Genomic DNA, 18,975 nt, shown 5'->3' on the forward strand with positions numbered 1-18,975 from the left:
CTGAATCTTTTTATTTCTTTCTTCAGCCACCCTTGGGAAACGGTTTTCAAAGCTGCCATGCAGAAGTATCCCAATCCCATGAATCCGTGTGTTGTAGGAGTAGATGTATTAGATCGACGTGTTGATGACCAAGGCAAGTTACATAGTCAAAGGCTTCTCAGTACGGAATGGGGTCTACCATCTGTTGTTAAATCAGTAAGTATTGTTCTTCTACTATGAACAATTAACCATCACTTTTAGATATTAAGGGGCAGAAAACGTTATCGAATTTTTCCATGTATTCTCTCGATCTTGTCAATTTTTGTTTTCTCACAAGCACAAACATTTTTAAAACCTCTGGCCCTATTTTATTTTAACCCTGCAAGGACAACGTCAGTCTGCAGTTGAATGAGTAAAAGATTTGTTTCCCAGCCTATATCAGTACTGCTCTTTAACTTTGCATGATCATCCTGGCAAATATTATCCTTTTGACTTTGTCCCAGTTGGTTGAGCCACAATGTACCTGTTCACCAAAGTGCTTTCTGTAAATCCTGTTATGTTATCCCAGTTTCTAAAAGATTTTGAACACTTTGCTTCACCATAACATCTCCTCTTCCTACCACTGATCCTCCTTTTTTTATCCCCCCTACTTTTAATTCTCTTATAGAAGTGAATGGTTACACCATAGAAAAAGGTCATATGTCCCATTGTGTGTGTGCTGGCTCTCTACAGGAACAACTTAGCTGCTGTTCATTTGCCTCCCTCCCATCTTCCCATAGCCCCTCTTGTTTTTTTTTAAGCAGCATATCTCATTCCCTTGTGAATGACCTGAAGTGGGTGGTCAAGGTTAGTGAGTGCACCTTCTCACAAAGCTTCAGATCCCCCAAACTCTTGCCCTGCTCAATGAACCATAACTATCGCTCAACCTGCAGCAATCCCTAGTAACCAGGCCACGTGCCAAATATTCCATCTCGCCCTCAAACCCATTTCGTTGATTCTGTGTACTAGGGATGCTATCCAAATGTACATTTTATTAGCCTGAAAATAATTCTGGGAAGTGGTGTAGCAGTGTTATATTGTAGCACGGTGTTTGTCTAACAAGTCAGTCATTTGTTTGTGACATTTTGAATTATATGTTAGTATATTTGGTGACATGTCTAATTACTGCTTTTCCAAATATAGTAGCCCCTAACCCATGATAGCGCAACTAAAATATCCCAATGAAGAACGAGTGTAAAAACGTATTCCAAACTGTTATCGTTAAGCAGGATCAAACTATAGGGTCATCATTAGCCACGTTTTAGAGTTGTCACTATGACATTAATCAATCTGGACCAGTGCCCAACCACCCAGAAGTTGATGAAATGGAATCTGATGACTTCATAATAGACTGTGAACAGCCCCTTTATTCAGGAAGAGAACCATATGCAACTTCGTATCAGCAGCTCGGGAGGATCCATAGTCAGGAGGGAAAGTTGGATCAAAATCAGCACTCTAAGTGTTTGGTAAAACAATAATCATTAAGAATGCCCATTTTTAAATTCTTGAGCATTCTAAATAAATATTTCGAAAGTAATTCAACCCTCTAACTGGATTTCCAGTTTTGATAGTGAGATAGTGATAGTGAGATGGTTTCAAGCTGTCTCATCAGTCCAGTTGAATTCTCAATATCATGTATAGATCCCTTAAAATGGCCACCCAAGTAGACAGGGTTGTTAAGAAAGCATATGGTGTTTTGGCTTTCATGAACAGGGGGATTGAGTTTTAGAGTCGTGAGATCTTGTTGCAGCTCTATAAAACTTTGGCTAGACCGCACTTGGAATACTGCGTCCAGTTCTGGTCGCCCTATGATAGGAAAGATGTGGATGCTTTGGAGAGGGTTCAGAGGAGGTTTACCAGGATGCTGCCTGGACTGGAGGGTTTATCTTATGAGGAGAGGTTGACTGTGCTCGGTCTCTTTTCATTGGAGAAAAGGAGGAGGAGAGGGGGACTAATTGATGTATACAAGATAATGAGAGGCATAGATAGAGTTGATAGCCAGAGACTATTTCCCAGGGCAGAAATGGCTAGCACGAGGGGTCATAGTTTTAAACTGGTTGGTGGAAAGTATAGAGGGGATGTCAGAGGTGGGTTCTTTACACAGAGAGTTGTGAGAGCATGGAATGCGTTGCCAGCAGCAGTTGTGGAAGCAAGGTCATTGGGGTCATTTAAGAGACTGCTGGACATGCAGATGGTCACAGAAATTTGAGGGTGCATACATGAGGATCAATGGTCGGCACAACATTGTGGGCTGAAGGGCCTGTTCTGTGCTGTACTGTTCTATGTTCTATGTTCTATGTGGTCATAGCTTGTATTAATTTGTCATCCAGTAATGGTTGGTAAATTTATAAAGCGGGTTTATTGATACGCATTTACATTTAAGTCTGAAACCCGTTATCTGTACAGTTTCTAAGCCACGTGTGGCCCACGAGCCTTGGCACCAAGATGTATTAATGGCTTCTTGGTGACAAACTAGATTGTCCTTTTTGGCTTTCATGTTCCTGGATGTTCCAAAAGACCTGTTCTGAGTCCTGTTAGAAGTAACTTGCATTTATGTAGCACCTTGTCGGTTTTCTTAATCATGTGATTGAAATCATTAAAATTTTACATGGGAAATCTGTTTAGTTATATAGGTAAGTTGTTGTCTTGCTGTATAAATTTTGAGTTATTGTACCCGGTTTTGTTGGATTGACTAGTTTTCAACATATAATTTAAGTGGCCCAGTCTGATAGATGTATGCACTTGGGGATCAAGAAACTAGAGTGTGCTTCATAGATGTTGTGGCCCTCCAGCTTCAATCTCCAGTCTCCCTATAAGGAGTTCTCTTTTCATAGATCTGAATTGTGTTTGGTTCACTGTTCAGGTTGGACTTGTGAATTTGGATGAGTGACATTCTAGCCTGCGTCCTGTTATGAGTAGCTATATATATTGTGCTGGGTTAACTCAGTCCATTGTATATAATGGCAGGATGAGGGAAGATGAAGTTATAAAAGAACTTAATCCTAGTAGGCTGAGTTTTGTGGTTTAGGTTTATAGCATTGCTATTTATTTTATCAAATGAATGTATGAGTTGCATAATGCATTTACTTTATCAGTTCAGCCTGACAAAACAGGTAAAGTTCAATCATAATAGCAACGATCATGGACTTGGATTCTGTCATGGAATGTATGTTAAAGGTTACACTGGTTGCGTTAACTTCAGTTGTGTAATTCTGTATCAGGCTACCTCCTATTGCACAGCACAACAATTTAATGCATCAAAAAGTAGGTCAAGGTCAACTTTCTGTTCTTTTACTATGTCTCCTGGGTGGATCAGCAAGTTACTACTAAGAATTTTTTAGAAAGTAAGGAATGGATATGCGCGTGAGAGAAAGTCAGGAATTGCACACTCCCTTTATTTGATGCTAATTCCTGTTTGCGTGTGATACCTTATCTGATGACTTCGATTGCATTACTTCCCAAACTAGGTCAGGAGCCAAGAGTCTAACTCATTGCTTTAGTCTAAGTAGAGGAATTTAACCCATGGGAGGAGTTTTTTTAAATTGGATGGTATCAGTTTACAGCTTAATTACATTCAAGTGTTTCCCATTTTGAGATTTACTGGAATGATACCAGGAATGAAGGATTTTAGATACAAGGAAAGAGATTGGTTGTCTTCTCCTTCGAGCAGACAAGATTAAGAGGTGCCTTTATTGAGGTGTTCAAAATTACAAAAACTCTTATTGAGGATTTTCTGGATATTCTGTTTCCACTAGCTGGTATGCTAGGAGTCACAATTTCAAGATTGTCAGTTAGAGAGCTAGGAGTGAGATGAGGCTTTCTGGGAGACTGCTAGAAGTGGATTACATATGAAATTTCAAAAGAGAGCTGAGTATTTGAAAGTGATGAATTTAGAGGGCTACATATATGGCTGGAGAGTGGGACTAGGTGGGTAGCTCTTTTGGGAGTTGGTATAGACAACAATGGGTCAAATGGGGTCCTTCTGTACTGAAAAATTCTATTAGTCTATGTGGCACAGCTCATCTGTAGGATAGACCATGGTGTCTGTTTCCAACAGCTTGATAAATAAATTATTTGTGCAAGATGTAGCTAGAGTGTTGTTGCAATTGAGAATGTTCGGGCATCTAGAGTCCTTAAAAACAAATTATCTACAACTTCCTTTATTTCTTGTGTAGCTTGACCTAATACTCTTTGTCCATTGTTTAGAGTCATTATAGCCCATGAGCAGTCCATTCACCCATCCATGTCTGCTCTAGAGAAACTCAGTCAGTCATATTTGTTTACTGTCTGGCTGTAGTCCAACAACTTATTCCCTCAAGTGCTGATGAACAAGGGGTTCCTGGTTAACTGAAGTGGATCAATGTAATTGAGGCTTTTATGTTTAACCAGCTGAAATAGAAGGGAGTATCTTGATTGTTGAATGTGTTAGATATCTCTGTTACCCCACTTATCCACCACTTCTATCTGGCTCCGCAATCCAAACATTCTGCATATGTGTCCAAGCAGGATGAGAGACATACCTTAGGTTTTTCTGTATGATGAGGGAGAAAGGGCTGGACAACTAATTGAATGATTAAAGCTCTGCTACAGGGAGACATTTGTAAAAGTGACCTGGAGATCTTGAACCAGGGAATCACTCAGCGGTGACACAGTAAAATGGCAACACGTCCCATGGGCTGTGGATGACCACCACAACCAGTGGGTAAAATGTTTGGCAACAAATGCCAATGCTAAATGCAACAATTGACAGCAATTAGCAACTTCATGTGCAGCAAGTGGCAAAGCCTGCCTCAAGGATTGGCCTCCTAGCCCTTTGCAATGGTGCATCACGTTAAAACGCATCATCAGAAATGGCCATTTCGTCCATGTATGTCACCTTTCATAGGTGGACAGGTAATGGGAGAAAGGACTGTAACACAATAAATGGTTGTCTCTGCTTTGACAAGGAACTGAAATATGCTGGGGCTTCTCGGCTGTGTCCACGAATGCAGCATTGGGAATCTGGAGAGTCTCACTTAAAAACTATGTGGTTGGGGAGCAGTCATGTGGCTAGTTCCACCGTAACATAAAATGTCATTTTTGTCAAATGCTAAATTATTGCTGACTGGTAACATCGATCTTTCTTTCAATTTTTCAGCTCATTGGTGCATCGAGGACACGGACGTACGTGCATGAACACTCTGTTGTGGACCCTGTGAAACGGACCATGGAGCTAAGATCTGCAAATGTCAGTCAAGTAACGTGACTAGAAATCGTACATGGTTTTCCCTTGCCTAATGCATGGGGATTAGTTGGAGTTTTAATACGTGACCAAAGATTCTCCATCATTTTAGAAACTCCAGATTTGGCTAGTAATCAGTCCCATATTCTGAAATGATGAGACCTTGCTTTATGTAATGGCCTGCATTTGAAGTCCAAGATGTGGTGTTTCTTGATCTGTATTTCCTTCTGTAGGGTTAACAGATAAAAATTAACCATTAAATTCCAAGCATGGTGACTTAAGTGCCAGGGAAAAATCACACACCAAAAATGTCTTGTGGCAACCGGTTTGTACCAGTGAGTTGCAGGTATAAGCAAACTAATTAGTATCTTTTAGGTACACAGTGGATCATACTTTATTCTTGCTATGACGGCATTTCAACTATATTATCTTACCCAAAAGTAGATCTATTATTTATTACTTTTGCTTATTTGTTCCAAGGTGTATCACATTTATGGTATAACAGGAAGGTTTTGCACTAATCTTTGGATAGTTTACTCTGAAACTGTTGCTATAACCTGGCTGTACATTGGGCAGCATCTTGCCAGTGCCCTAGTCCATGTGTGAGGCAGCTATTTGATGTAAGGGCACCATAAGCTGAACCCAGCTTACTCATGTCAAGTGCACATTTTCCACAGTGTCTTTGCTTTGTGAATGGGTGCTAAAGCTGGCACTTCCACCCCGCTCCCTTTCCTAATCGAGAGATCCTGCAGTCAATTCTGTTAATATTACTTCAATTTGGCACAGACTGGGTATCAAATCGACGACTCTCTAATGCAAAACAGAGTAGATCTGGAGAACATTAAGCGTCTGAACATTACTTTAAAGATTTGCCAAATCAGTAAATACTTTTTTTTTCCCAGTGTGCCTTTGTCATCTAAAACATGCTCGTGGAATTATTCACTGTTATGGACTACTCTGAGCTGAATTCTTAGCAAAATTCTTAAATGTTGAATACTGAGTCTGTTTTGGAATCTTGGCAATCATATCCACTGGAAGCAGTATCATTGTGGTCAAATGACCTTGATTGTGCTCAGGTATTGGAGATTAGGAAAGCTTGCACTTTTTTCCAAGATAAAATTAATTTCCTTTAGTTTCAGTCTGCCAAAAGTGTGATCAACTCCATTCTGTGCAATTAACTGCTGCACACCTAACAGTAAAAGCAAAGGTTGACAAGTCCATAAAAATATAAACAAGACACTAGAGTAAACTTGTCGAGTAATAGAATTGAAAAGCAGGACTGACAGGCTGCACCCTGACTGACTACAACTAACTCCTATCTCTCTATCTGAAACCAAAAAATGCTGGAGATCGCAGCTGCCTGACCTGTGATCTCCAGTAATTTTTGTTTTCAGTACAGATTCCAGCATTTGCAGTAATTTACTCCTTTATCTCCATCAATCTACTCTGCCTCTCTACTGCTTGTGTCCCCAGATTTCTTGTATTACACTCAGTTTTAGGAAGCGTTAATTTTCTCCTTTCACATGTTGGTGACACGGCTCAGTGTTTAGCACTGCTGCCTCACAGAGCCAGAGACCCAGGTTCAATTCCAGCCTGGGCCAACTGAATGTATGGGCTTCCGCCAGGTACTCCAGTTTCATAGAAATCATAGAATCCGAACAGTGTGGAAACAGACCCTTCAGCACAACAAGTCCACACCGACCCACAGAGCATCCCACCCACATCCACCCACCTAATCTACACATCCCTGAACGCTACAGGCCATTTAGCATGGCCAATCCATCTAGCATGCACACCTTTGGACTGTGGGAGAAAACCGGAGGAAACCCACGCTGACATGGGGAGAATGTATAAACTCCACACTGACAGTCATCTGTGGGTAGAATCGCACCCGGGTCCTTGGCACTGTGAGGCAGCAGTGCTAACCACTGAGCCACTTTTCCTCCCACAGTCCAAAGATGTGTAAGTTAGGTGGATTGACCGTGCTAAGTTGTCCATCATGTAGGTTAGGTGCATTAGGTATTGGAAATACAAGGATAGAGTTAGGGGATAGGTCTGGGTAGGATGGTTTTCAGAAGGTCTGTGTGGATTTGTTGGGTTGAATGGCTTGTTTCCACACTGGGGATTCTATGTTTCTAAAAGGTGATGGGTTTGGCATAAACTCTATTACTTTGCTGCTAATCCTGTCACTCACCTGCCAGGTTAAACCTTTTTAGCCTTTTCCATCTTGAGGTGAGCTTCTAACTTCATATATTTGCCTACTTCCACTGCCTTGTTTCATTTCCTGCATAAATCTTCATCTAAGACTTCTTTAAACCTCCAAACCAAATTATTCCACTAAAAGCGAAATACTGTTTGTATTTCAGATTTCTTGCATCCACAGAGGGCTGGAGAAATTCAGCAGTTCTGGCATCATCTGTGGAGCAAGAAACAGTCAGCATTTCAAATCTATATTCTGAAGTAGCGTCATTGGACTCAAAATACTAAGTCTGTTTCTCTCTCTAAGATCAGCTAAGTTTCTCCAGCACCCTTTGTTTCTATTTCTGATCTTTCTAGTGATCTCTTCCTTCAAAAACTTTTAAATCCAAAACTCTGCTGTTCAGAATCCAGTCCCTACATCAATATGACTATCCATGTAGTTACTGACCTACACTGTCTTCCAGTATCTCAATGTCTCCGATTTTAAAGTCTTATCCAGTATTTAAATCCCTCTGTGACCTTGGTTCTCTGATTCTGAACACCTAAATCCCTTCTCTTTGCAGTGAATTCATCTGTCTGTACCCAAAGCTCTAGATTTTCATCCCTCAATCCCTGTGGCTTTCTTTCCACCTTTAATCTGTTAAAAACATCTCTTTAACCAAGCTTTGAACCACCCCAGGTCATCGTGTTTAATACGTATTGATTACTGCATATACATTTCTGGATTTCCCTTTTTCATTTTATAACATTAACACATTCCAATCAATGGATTTCAGAGCAAGCTGTGTAGTTGGTCCCACTCCCTCTTCTATACCTGTAACTCTGCAATATTTTTCCACTATATATACTCATCCAGTTTCTCTTTTGAAATTGATTCCATCACCCTTTCAAGCCGTGCATTCCTGATCAGAAAATGAACTGGAGAGGAGTTATCTTAAAACTCTTCTGGTTACTGACTCTCCTGCGAGTGGGGACAATTATTCCAGGGGCAAAAGATTCCCTCACTCGAAGAATATCAATAAACTAGTTGGGTTTTGAAATCAAAGTGACTTTTGTGGAAAATATTATTGGTACAAACTCGGATTTTACTACCAGATTTACTGTGACGCACCTTCCTGTCCGGATCTGTGGCCAGGTGAATATTGAGGTGATTGATGCTAGTGCTTTCCACCAGTTTAAAATTTCAGGTACCTGAGATGGCGTGACAGTGCACGAATGAAAATTTCTCCTTTGCTTTCCAAAATCATACGATAGAACTGCGTCAAAAAGAATCAAAATAACATAGTCCTTCCATCTGTCTCCGTATTTGTACTTGTTGCAGTGATCAATTCCAATTTGATGGAATAGAGACCTTGTTCAGTCTCTCAAATCATTTAAAGTAGAAACACATTAAAATGCATTTGTAAAGTAACAGAATTAAAAATCAAGATAATAAAATGTGAGGCTGGATGAACACAGCAGGCCAAGCAGCATCTCAGGAGCACAAAAGCTGACGTTTCGGGCCTAGACCCTTCATCAGAGAGGGGGATGGGGAGAGGGAACTGGAATAAATAGGGAGAGAGGGGGAGGCGGACCGAAGATGGAGAGTAAAGAAGATAGGTGGAGAGAGTATAGGTGGGGAGGTAGGGAGGGGATAGGTCAGTCCAGGGAAGACGGACAGGTCAGGGAGGTGGGATGAGGTTAGTAGGTAGCTGGGGGTGCGGCTTGGGGTGGGAGGAAGGGATGGGTGAGAGGAAGAACCGGTTAGGGAGGCAGAGACAGGTTGGACTGGTTTTGGGATGCAGTGGGTGGGGGGGAAGAGCTGGGCTGGTTGTGTGGTGCAGTCGGGGGAGGGGACGAACTAGGCTGGTTTAGGGATGCAGTAGGGGAAGGGGAGATTTTGAAACTGGTGAAGTCCACATTGATACCATATGGCTGCAGGGTTCCCAGGCGGAATATGAGTTGCTGTTCCTGCAACCTTCGGGTGGCATCATTGTGGCAGTGCAGGAGGCCCATGATGGACATGTCATCTGGAGAATGGGAGGGGGAGTGGAAATGGTTTGCGACTGGGAGGTGCAGTTGTTTGTTGCGAACTGAGCGGAGGTGTTCTGCGAAGCGGTCCCCAAGCCTCCGCTTGGTTTCCCCAATGTAGAGGAAGCCGCACCGGGTACAGTGGATGCAGTATACCACATTGGCAGATGTGCAGGTGAACCTCTGCTTAATGTGGAATGTCATCTTGGGGCCTGGGATGGGGGTGAGGGGGGAGGTGTGGGGGCAAGTGTAGCATTTCCTGCGGTTGCAGGGGAAGGTGCCGGGTGTGGTGGGGTTGGAGGGCAGTGTGGAGCAAACAAGGGAGTCACGGAGAGAGTGGTCTCTCCGGAAAGCAGACAGGGGAGGGGATGGAAAAATGTCTTGGGTGGTGGGGTCGGATTGTAAATGGCGGAAGTGTCGGAGGATGGTGCGTTGTATCCGGAGGTTGGTAGGGTGGTGTGTGAGAACGAGGGGGATCCTCTTAGGGCGGTTGTGGCAGGGGCGGGGTGTGAGGGATGTGTTGCGGGAAATACGGGAGACGCGGTCGAGGGCGTTCTCGATCACTGTGGGGGGAAAGTTGCGATCCTTAAAGAACTTGGACATCTGGGATGTGCGGGAGTGGAATGTCTTATCGTGGGAGCAGATGCGGCGGAGGCGGAGGAATTGGGAATAGGGGATGGAGTTTTTGCAGGAGGGTGGGTGGGAGGAGGTGTATTCTAGGTAGCTGTGGCAGTCGGTGGGCTTGAAATTGTCATCAGTTACAAGCTGGTTGCCTGAGATGGAGACTGAGAGGTCCAGGAAGGTGAGGGATGTGCTGGAGATGTGTCCCGGAAGGTGACGGATGTGCTGGAGATGGTCCAGGAAGGTGAGGGATGTGCTGGAGATGTCCAGGAAGGTGAGGGATGTGCTGGAGATGTATCGGCGCCACCTCTTCCTCCCCAGAGGAGCTCGAACAGTTCATCCACTTCACCAACACCTTCCACCCCAACCTTCAGTTCACCTGGGCCATCTCCAGCACATCCCTCACCTTCCTGGACCTCTCAGTCTCCATCTCAGGCAACCAGCTTGTAACTGATGTCCATTTCAAGCCCACCGACTCCCACAGCTACCTAGAATACACCTCCTCCCACCCACCCTCCTGCAAAAACTCCATCCCCTATTCCCAATTCCTCCGCCTCCGCCGCATCTGCTCCCACGATAAGACATTCCACTCCCGCACATCCCAGATGTCCAAGTTCTTTAAGGATCGCAACTTTCCCCCCACAGTGATCGAGAACGCCCTTGACCGCGTCTCCCGTATTTCCCGCAACACATCCCTCACACCCCGCCCCTGCCACAACCGCCCTAAGAGGATCCCCCTCGTTCTCACACACCACCCTACCAACCTCCGGATACAACGCACCATCCTCCGACACTTCCGCCATTTACAATCCGACCCCACCACCCAAGACATTTTTCCATCCCCTCCCCTGTCTGCTTTCCGGAGAGACCACTCTCTCCGTGACTCCCTTGTTTGCTCCACACTGCCCTCCAACCCCACCACACCAGGTGAACTGAAGGTTGGGGTGGAAGGTGTTGGTGAAGTGGATGAACTGTTCGAGCTCCTCTGGGGAGCAAGAGGCGGCGCCGATACATCTCCAGCACATCCCTCACCTTCCTGGACATCTCCAGCACATCCCTCACCTTCCTGGACCATCTCCAGCACATCCGTCACCTTCCTGGACACATCTCCAGCACATCCCTCACCTTCCTGGACCTCTCAGTCTCCATCTCAGGCAACCAGCTTGTAACTGATGACAACTTCAAGCCCACCGACTGCCACAGCTACCTAGAATACACCTCCTCCCACCCACCCTCCTGCAAAAATTCCATCCCCTATTCCCAATTCCTCCACCTCCGCCTCCTGCACTGCCACAATGATGCCACCCGAAGGTTGCAGGAACAGCAACTCATATTCCGCCTGGGAACCCTGCAGCCATATGGTATCAATGTGGACTTCACCAGTTTCAAAATCTCCCCTTCCCCTACTGCATCCCTAAACCAGCCTAGTTCGTCCCCTCCCCCGACTGCACCACACAACCAGCCCAGCTCTTCCCCCCCACCCACTGCATCCCAAAACCAGTCCAACCTGTCTCTGCCTCCCTAGCCGGTTCTTCCTCTCACCCATCCCTTCCTCCCACCCCAAGCCGCACCCCCAGCTACCTACTAACCTCATCCCACCTCCTTGACCTGTCCGTCTTCCCTGGACTGACCTATCCCCTCCCTACCTCCCTACCTGTACTCTCTCCACCTATCTTCTTCACTCTCCATCTTCGGTCCGCCTCCCCTTCTCTCCCTATTTATTCCAGTTCCCTCTCCCCATCCCCCTCTCTGATGAAGGGTCTAGGCCCGAAACGTCAGCTTTTGTGCTCCTGAGATGCTGCTTGGCCTGCTGTGTTCATCCAGCCTCACATTTTATTATCTTGGAATTCTCCAGCATGTGCAGTTCCCATTATCTCAGAATTAAAAATCAGTTAAGTTGTACCATGTTTGTGGAGAATCTTGGGTGGATCACTGTTTATAGATCCAGTTTCCACTTTACAAAAAGAAATAGAGGCGCTGCAGAAGCAGCACCATGGATGTGCAATGATATTGGAACTGAGAGGTTATAACTTTGCAAAGGCTGAAAAGGCTAGGACTCTTTCCTCCCCCACCCAAAAAAAGATGAGATAGTTGTGGGTGACTCAATGGTTGGTCTTTATGACAATGAAAAGAAATGATAGGGTAACTGTAAGGAAGATGTTTCCACTACTGATGGATTTCAAAACTAGGAGCCATAAATATGAGCGGTCACTCATGAATCCAAGAGGATTTCTTTACCCAGAGAGCTGGACAGAGTAGAATTCATGATTATGTGGAGAGGTTGAAATAAATATGGGGTGGCATGGTGGCTCAGTGGTTAGCACTGCAGCCTCACAGCGCCAAGGACCCGGGTTCGATTCCAGCCTCAGGTGACTGTGCAAACTCCACACAGACATTCTCCCTGTGTCTGCATGGGTTTCCTCCAGGTGCTCCAGTTTCCTCCCACATTCCAAAGATGTGCAGGCTAGGTGGATCGGCCATGCTAAATTACCCGTTGTGTTCAGGGGTGTGTGGTTTATAGGGGGATGGGATGCTCCAAGGGGCAGTGTGGACTTGTTGGGCTGAAGGGCCTGTTTCCATACTGTACGGAATCTAATCTAATCAAATAGCATTAACACATGGAAGGGAAAGGAACAGAAGAACATGATGGAAACAGAAAGAACTGTAGATGTTGTATACAAGAAACAAAACAGAAGTTGCTGGAAAAGCTCAGTTCTGAGGAAGGATCACTGACCCGAAACGTTAACTCTGATTTCCCTCTTCACAGATGTTGCCAGACCTGTTGAGTGTTTCCACAACTTCTGTTTTTGTTTCAGAAGAACATGATGCCATAGTTAAATGAAGAAAATAAGTGGGAGACTCATATACAGCATAACAGCCATGGGCCTGCTATATCAATATCCTGTCACTGTTGTAAAGTTAGCGTAATTTAGCATTATTATCTCCATGGCAGTGTGTAAGAGTGTGATAATGTGATGTTAAATGTTCTGTAACACTGTGCTGCAAAACAGCAAACCCTACTATACCAATGATGAGTTTCCATTCACTGAAACATCCAACATGTGGTCTCTCCAGGATTGCGTACAGTTTCACCTTATGTTTTATACCAGTAAGATTATCCAAGCTGATGTCACTTCATAGCCTTCAGTCAGACCATTATTCTGGATTTGACATGAACTCAAATTTCAAAATGAAACTGGGCACCGTTGTCTACATGGCCGTGTTTTCAGTTATTATTGGTGTATAATTCTGAGCATCTTCATTTTCAAGCTCAGTGTTCTGAATAATATCTAAACTCTGGATCTTCATTGTGGTATGTTACAGATAACATTAACAAATCTAGTATCGGTGGATGAACGATTGGAGTATAAACCCCATCCACAGGACCCAGAAAAGTAGGTACATGTGTTGGTCAAGTGCAATGATTCTACTCAAAGCCCTTGCAAATATGTATAATAGCAATGTGATGAGGATGTATTACTAATCCACTTTGGAAAGGAAATCTTTCTGTTTCTTCTTGGTGTGGTTGCATGGATAACTTGCAAGTTTTCCTTTTGGATGACTAACATTGTCTGCCTTGCAGATACCAAGTTGAGAATCAGCAACTTTGCATCAACTTGATTAAGAGCAGAAATTTGTTGTGTCAACCAATGGCATTCCAGCTGCCAATCTGGTGCCACTCCTTTTCTATCATTTTCAATACTTAGCTGTTCGATAATATAATTAAGCAATTAGGCTGAATGAAGCAAGTGACAAACTCCAGACAATGCATTGGTTTGTAAGATGCATTCATTCCTTGGTTTTTTATGTTTCTCTGCCCCCCTGCTTTGTTTGATCTTTTTTATGTTCAGTGTAAAGGTGTTTACCAATACTGAGTCACTTGACTTGTTGACTGGCCTTAAGTGGAAAGAAGGGTTGATTTCTGCATTATATCTTTATAGTAGAATTGAGTAAAAGGTGAACTTGGAAATTGTATATTAATTGCTTTGCTGCTGTTCTTTTGTTAGGATCTCGTGTATGATTCTGTTTTGTTGTTTCAGAACAATCCTTACCCAAGAAGCTATTATCAGTGTGAAGGGGGTCAGTCTCAGCAGCTATATGGAAGGTATAATGGCAAACAGCATCTCTGCTAATGCAAATAAAGTGAGTATAGTGGTTGGGAAATAGAATTGTAAGTTTCACAACCTAAAAGAGAATTTTTAAATTACCTGTCTAGTGTATTTTGCTACGTGACTTCCGAAAATTAAGCAGGTCCTGCATTTTGCAAAGTATTATAGTTGTGAATGCTGAAATGATCACAATTATGCAATGTTTTGATACTTCTGTTTTGAATAATCTGCAACTTTTATGAATAGAGTGCATGTTTTATTTTTGTCATCGTCAAAACTTGTATCTGCCACAGTGACTTTTTCAATAACTCAGTTACTGATCTATCTGTGTGCTTGTCCTAGCCCCTCATCCACCCTCCCAACCATTTCTTCATATGCTTTTAAATATAGTTCTAAGCGTGCAGGTGGTCCCTTGTCTGTCTCTCCTCTGATCTGGTTATTCCATGGATGTGAGTTTACTTGGTTGAGCATTTTAGGCATACTGTCTTTCTTCCTGTCAACCTGCCACCTTTCCACTTTCTGCCTTGTGGGCATCAAGGGCAATTGCAGCACCAGTCATGCTTGCCTGAAAGTTGCTGACAAGAATTAAAAATAGTTGTGATGCTACTTTTGGGTTCTGTGGTTTAATTAATGGGTTGAATTGCTTTCAACAGTTCAAACAGTGTTACTGCATTGGTTAATAATTGTCCCTTCCTCGCCATACACTTTTAAATGTATTTATTGTATGACTTGCCCTGTTTTTGCCACTGCTGTCACACTCCATGTCTGTTTTTCTGTGCAGGGCCGTGAAGCAATGGAGTGGGTAATCCGCAGGTTAAATGCAGAAATTGAAGAGTTGGCAGCATCTGCAAGAGGAAGTATTAAAATGCCAATGGCTGCAACATCAGTGGAGTAATGAAGAGCTGTTAAGAAATGTGTTGCTGGCCTCTGAGCTACTTAGCGAATTGCTTCCCACTGTGCGTTTCATTTTCCATGTTCACAGGGCTTCATGTTGAAGACGTATATAGCAACATGAATCTGCTTAATATTTGCTCTATTTCAGTAGCACGCTGTATACAGCTGTCTGCTGACTGTAGTTGTGCCCCTGCCATACAGTGCAGAGGCTTTCCTGAAGGGTTTATTTTTTGTTTTGATGAGTTTCTTGGAATAGATGCACAGAGGGAAGTGATGTTGTCAGTATTTATTACGAGGTATATTGTCTTATCAGAATTGAGAGGTGGCAAAGTTGGCAGCGGAGGAGCTTGTGATCTCCAATTTGGTGGCCCATATACTTGCAGAGGTTAAAAATGAAAAAGTGTTTGAAACAGTTACTTGAATTGATCAGAAAGCAGAACTTTCTCTGGTGAATCACTTTGACAAAGATCCTGTCTGTTGTCTGGATGCTTAACTGGCCTGAGAACTTGAAAAAATTGTATGCTTTAACCTCCTGTAACAAACAGCCCAACTGTTGGTTCCAAACAGCAAGTATTACAGCATGAGTATTTTTAAATTTCAGTACTAAAATTAAGAAGTTAAACTTTTAGAACTTGTATTTAGTTCTCAGTCATGCAAAGCAATATTCTTAAATAAATGGGCGTTTATCACATAAAATTGTACAGAATTTATGGAGTTAGTATGTTTATATTTGAAGTCTTCAGGTTAAGAGAAGTCTGTAGCAGAAAACTAACATTATGGCTATCATCTCGAAAAAAAATTGCAGTTGTACATTTTAAATGAATATTCCTGTGAATTTCTGAAAACTAGATTTTGGTAATCTGTTTGTTCTGTTAACATTTACAATTTAACCTAGGATGAATTATCCAACAAATTTGCCAAGCATTTTCTATGTTGTGTCAATATTCCTAAAGCACTGAAACATAACTGAAAGTTTTATGTACCCTATAGAACTTGGTTGTAGTGCTTTTTAAAAGAGAAGACATATGATTGTTCTGCCTTAATTATTTTTCATCATTACAGGAATGTCCTCTGATCCAACAGTGAAATAGTACAAGAAAATGCCCTTACCTCAATCATATTAGTTTCTGAAATTATCAACGTCACACTGACACCTTGTGATCACCCTTGCATATCATGGCTACCTAAATAACTAGACTTAGGCCTCTGCCTTCTGACCCTAAGAACCAGTATTGGCTTTGGCTGTTGATCTTATACCTAGGATGCTCCTGTAGCCATTTTTGGACCGTAGGGAAACAATACTTTTGTAGCTGCACACTAATATCTCACAAACATTATCAAACGAGAATTCTTGTGCTAGGCTTTCTAAAGTGAAGATTCTTCCTTCTTGTAAGAGACTCTCAACATATTCTGTAGCAGGGCTGCACTCTGTGGTCTCTTTTACTGGAAGATGCTTTTAAGATTTTTGAAGCACTTGAAAGTGTACAGAATTTGAATTTCATTGTGTTTTTGCAGGATTCTCTGTTACAAAACAGTTTCCTGTTCTGAATGTAAAGTGATTACTGTAACCTGCAGAGTTGTTGATTAAAGTGTCAGTTTGGCAGCAATCCTGCCTCAGGATCAGAAGGCAGCTGGCACAAGCCACACTAAAATATTGAACACAGCACCACAGCAACACAGTACTCAGTAATGCTACTCTTCACATGAGACTTTATTAAGTTACATGAACGTGAAAGACCCTGAGTCAGTATTTGACAAAGGGAGATTTTCCACTATCTTGGCTAACATTCCTCCTTCAGTGCCATCAGAGATGTATTAATTCATCACCTGTGGGACCTTGCTGTATTTGGAACTACTGTATGTTTCCCTATATAAGTCACTCAGTGGTATTTCATTAAAGATGAGGAGCTTTAAGAAGTGAGTGTTTTATGAATACCATGCTTTCATTAATTTAATAGAGCTTTATCTGAACTTTCAGGACATTTGGAATTGAGAATTCTATCTGGGTTGGCGTGCCTGAGAGCTGCATATCTCTGAGCTCTCTTCCTGTACCTCTTTCTTTTTCTTTTTCTTCTTTTTCTTGGGAGAGTTGAGAGCTTTTGTCTTCTGAAGTGACGCTGTTGAGGTCTTCTCTGTACAGTCACTGATGTTACACAGTACCAACTACATGCAGCAGGATTTTGGCTTGCTCTCAGGAATGGTCATGTGCTCTGTCTCTATTACACTTAGAGAGAGGGCAAATGCAGAGCTTGTGCCTCCTGTGTGAAAGTTTACTTCAGTGCAGAGAATGGCAGGTACCAGTTAACAGTGCCTTCTTTCACCTGCGCCTTCTGACCCAGGACCGATAAATCTAATACAGAGACTTTTGGGCAGCACTGTAGTTCAGGATTCTTCTGGTCTTTACTATTCCACACTGAATGGCATCGCACACAGCATTTGTTGTAATAAGAAAATTCCTCTTTTATTCCAAATTTTACGTTTTAGTTTAAGCAATTTTCTTATCAATACTTATTATAATTTTCTCTCGGTTCTCTTTGGAATTTTGCTACTGCCTGGGCATACAGATAATTTGTGCCAAAACTCATTTATTAGTTGTGAATAGAAATGACATTTTAATAAATTAGGTTTTCCAATTAATAATTTGGAAAATGTCACTGCATATAATGAGTCTGCTGCTCAGCTTGGGTTTGTATAACTGTACAACAAGGAGTTGCGCTTCAAGTAGATAAATACATAGAGGAAGGTATGCTTAATATTTCAGGTTGTTTAACTTTTTATCAGAACAATTTCTGACGAAGGTCATCAAACTGATGTATTGATGCTGCCTTCATCTTGCCACCTACGCTGAGTGTTTGGCGCATATTTTATATTGTACTTCAAATTTTCAGCTTCTATGGCGTTCTGTTGTATAGTAGGTAGCTCCAGTTGAAGAGTTCACACCGGTACAGTTTTGTTTTGTGCTGTAGTTTGTTTGATTCTCTGGGAATACTAAGGTTCGTGCCATTTCTGGAGGAGTAGGTGATATGGACAGTTCATCTCCATAAACTATATGGGGTTTAGTCTGCTTTACTGCTTAATATGTACAAGCACAAAAGCTTGTTCTTTCAAAAGTGGGGTTCAAAAGGAAGCAGATTTAATTAGGCAGCGTAATATATACTGTTAAGGGTTTAAAGGGACAATTTTACATTGAATTCTGTTATATGTGACTTGGGCTCAGAGGACTGTTCTATGTTCCACCCTTAGACCTACTTTATTTGATGGTTTTGCCATAGTACAATGGACAATCCTCCCTGGACCAACCTGGATCTACTTTTATTTCCTTCTTGACATAAAATGTCCCAAGATATGAAAAGTTTTACAGCTACAAAAAGACGAACTTTTTTAGATGCTGCTAGTAACATTTATTATTTAATGTTTTGCTGGATGAAGATTTTGTTGAAGTTAATGTGACCAACAAGAAGAATGAAGCATTGGATTAGGCTAATACAATTAAAAGACAACAGTATTAGTTTTTTCATTATGATTTTCCTGTGTGAGATCTCTGCTATTTTTCAGTTCCATGACATTTTGTATGGAATAGTATTTATTTAATGGCACTGAATTGTACTTCAAACGCCAGCCAAGTTGTTAACATTTTTTAACAACTGACAATAAAATTTAGTGTTTTTAAAGTAGTGAATTGTCAGTGTATTTCTTTGGATTTGAACATTTGTCCACACTGCATTAGCTATTAAACCAGAAGTCAGATAGCTGACTTTAGATGATACAATGGAAGTCAAATACAGCATGGATGGCGAAGTCCGAGAAATGAAACTGTAGTTAACTGAACCATAGATTTATGAACCCGTGCAATAAACAAACTACGAGAGGTGAGCTTGGTGTGGGAAAAACTGGTTGGGGTCA

General features: G+C 42.3%; 1 protein-coding gene across 1 annotated transcript in view; it reads left to right on the plus strand.

Moving 5' to 3' along the window:
* LOC125461318 (PRELI domain containing protein 3B-like) overlaps positions 1-18,713 on the plus strand; it is a 28,599-nt gene extending 9,886 nt beyond the window's left edge. Inside the window, exons 2-6 of the mRNA XM_059652884.1 lie at positions 27-195; positions 5,156-5,245; positions 13,394-13,464; positions 14,110-14,212; positions 14,960-18,713. Coding sequence (XP_059508867.1) covers positions 27-195; positions 5,156-5,245; positions 13,394-13,464; positions 14,110-14,212; positions 14,960-15,073 — 547 coding nt within the window. The 3' untranslated portion in view covers positions 15,074-18,713. The remainder of the gene's footprint in view (positions 1-26; positions 196-5,155; positions 5,246-13,393; positions 13,465-14,109; positions 14,213-14,959) is intronic.
* The last annotated feature ends 262 nt before the right edge of the window (positions 18,714-18,975 follow it).

Source organism: Stegostoma tigrinum, chromosome 19 (assembly GCF_030684315.1).
Source record: "Stegostoma tigrinum isolate sSteTig4 chromosome 19, sSteTig4.hap1, whole genome shotgun sequence".
Taxonomy (NCBI): domain Eukaryota; kingdom Metazoa; phylum Chordata; class Chondrichthyes; order Orectolobiformes; family Stegostomatidae; genus Stegostoma; species Stegostoma tigrinum.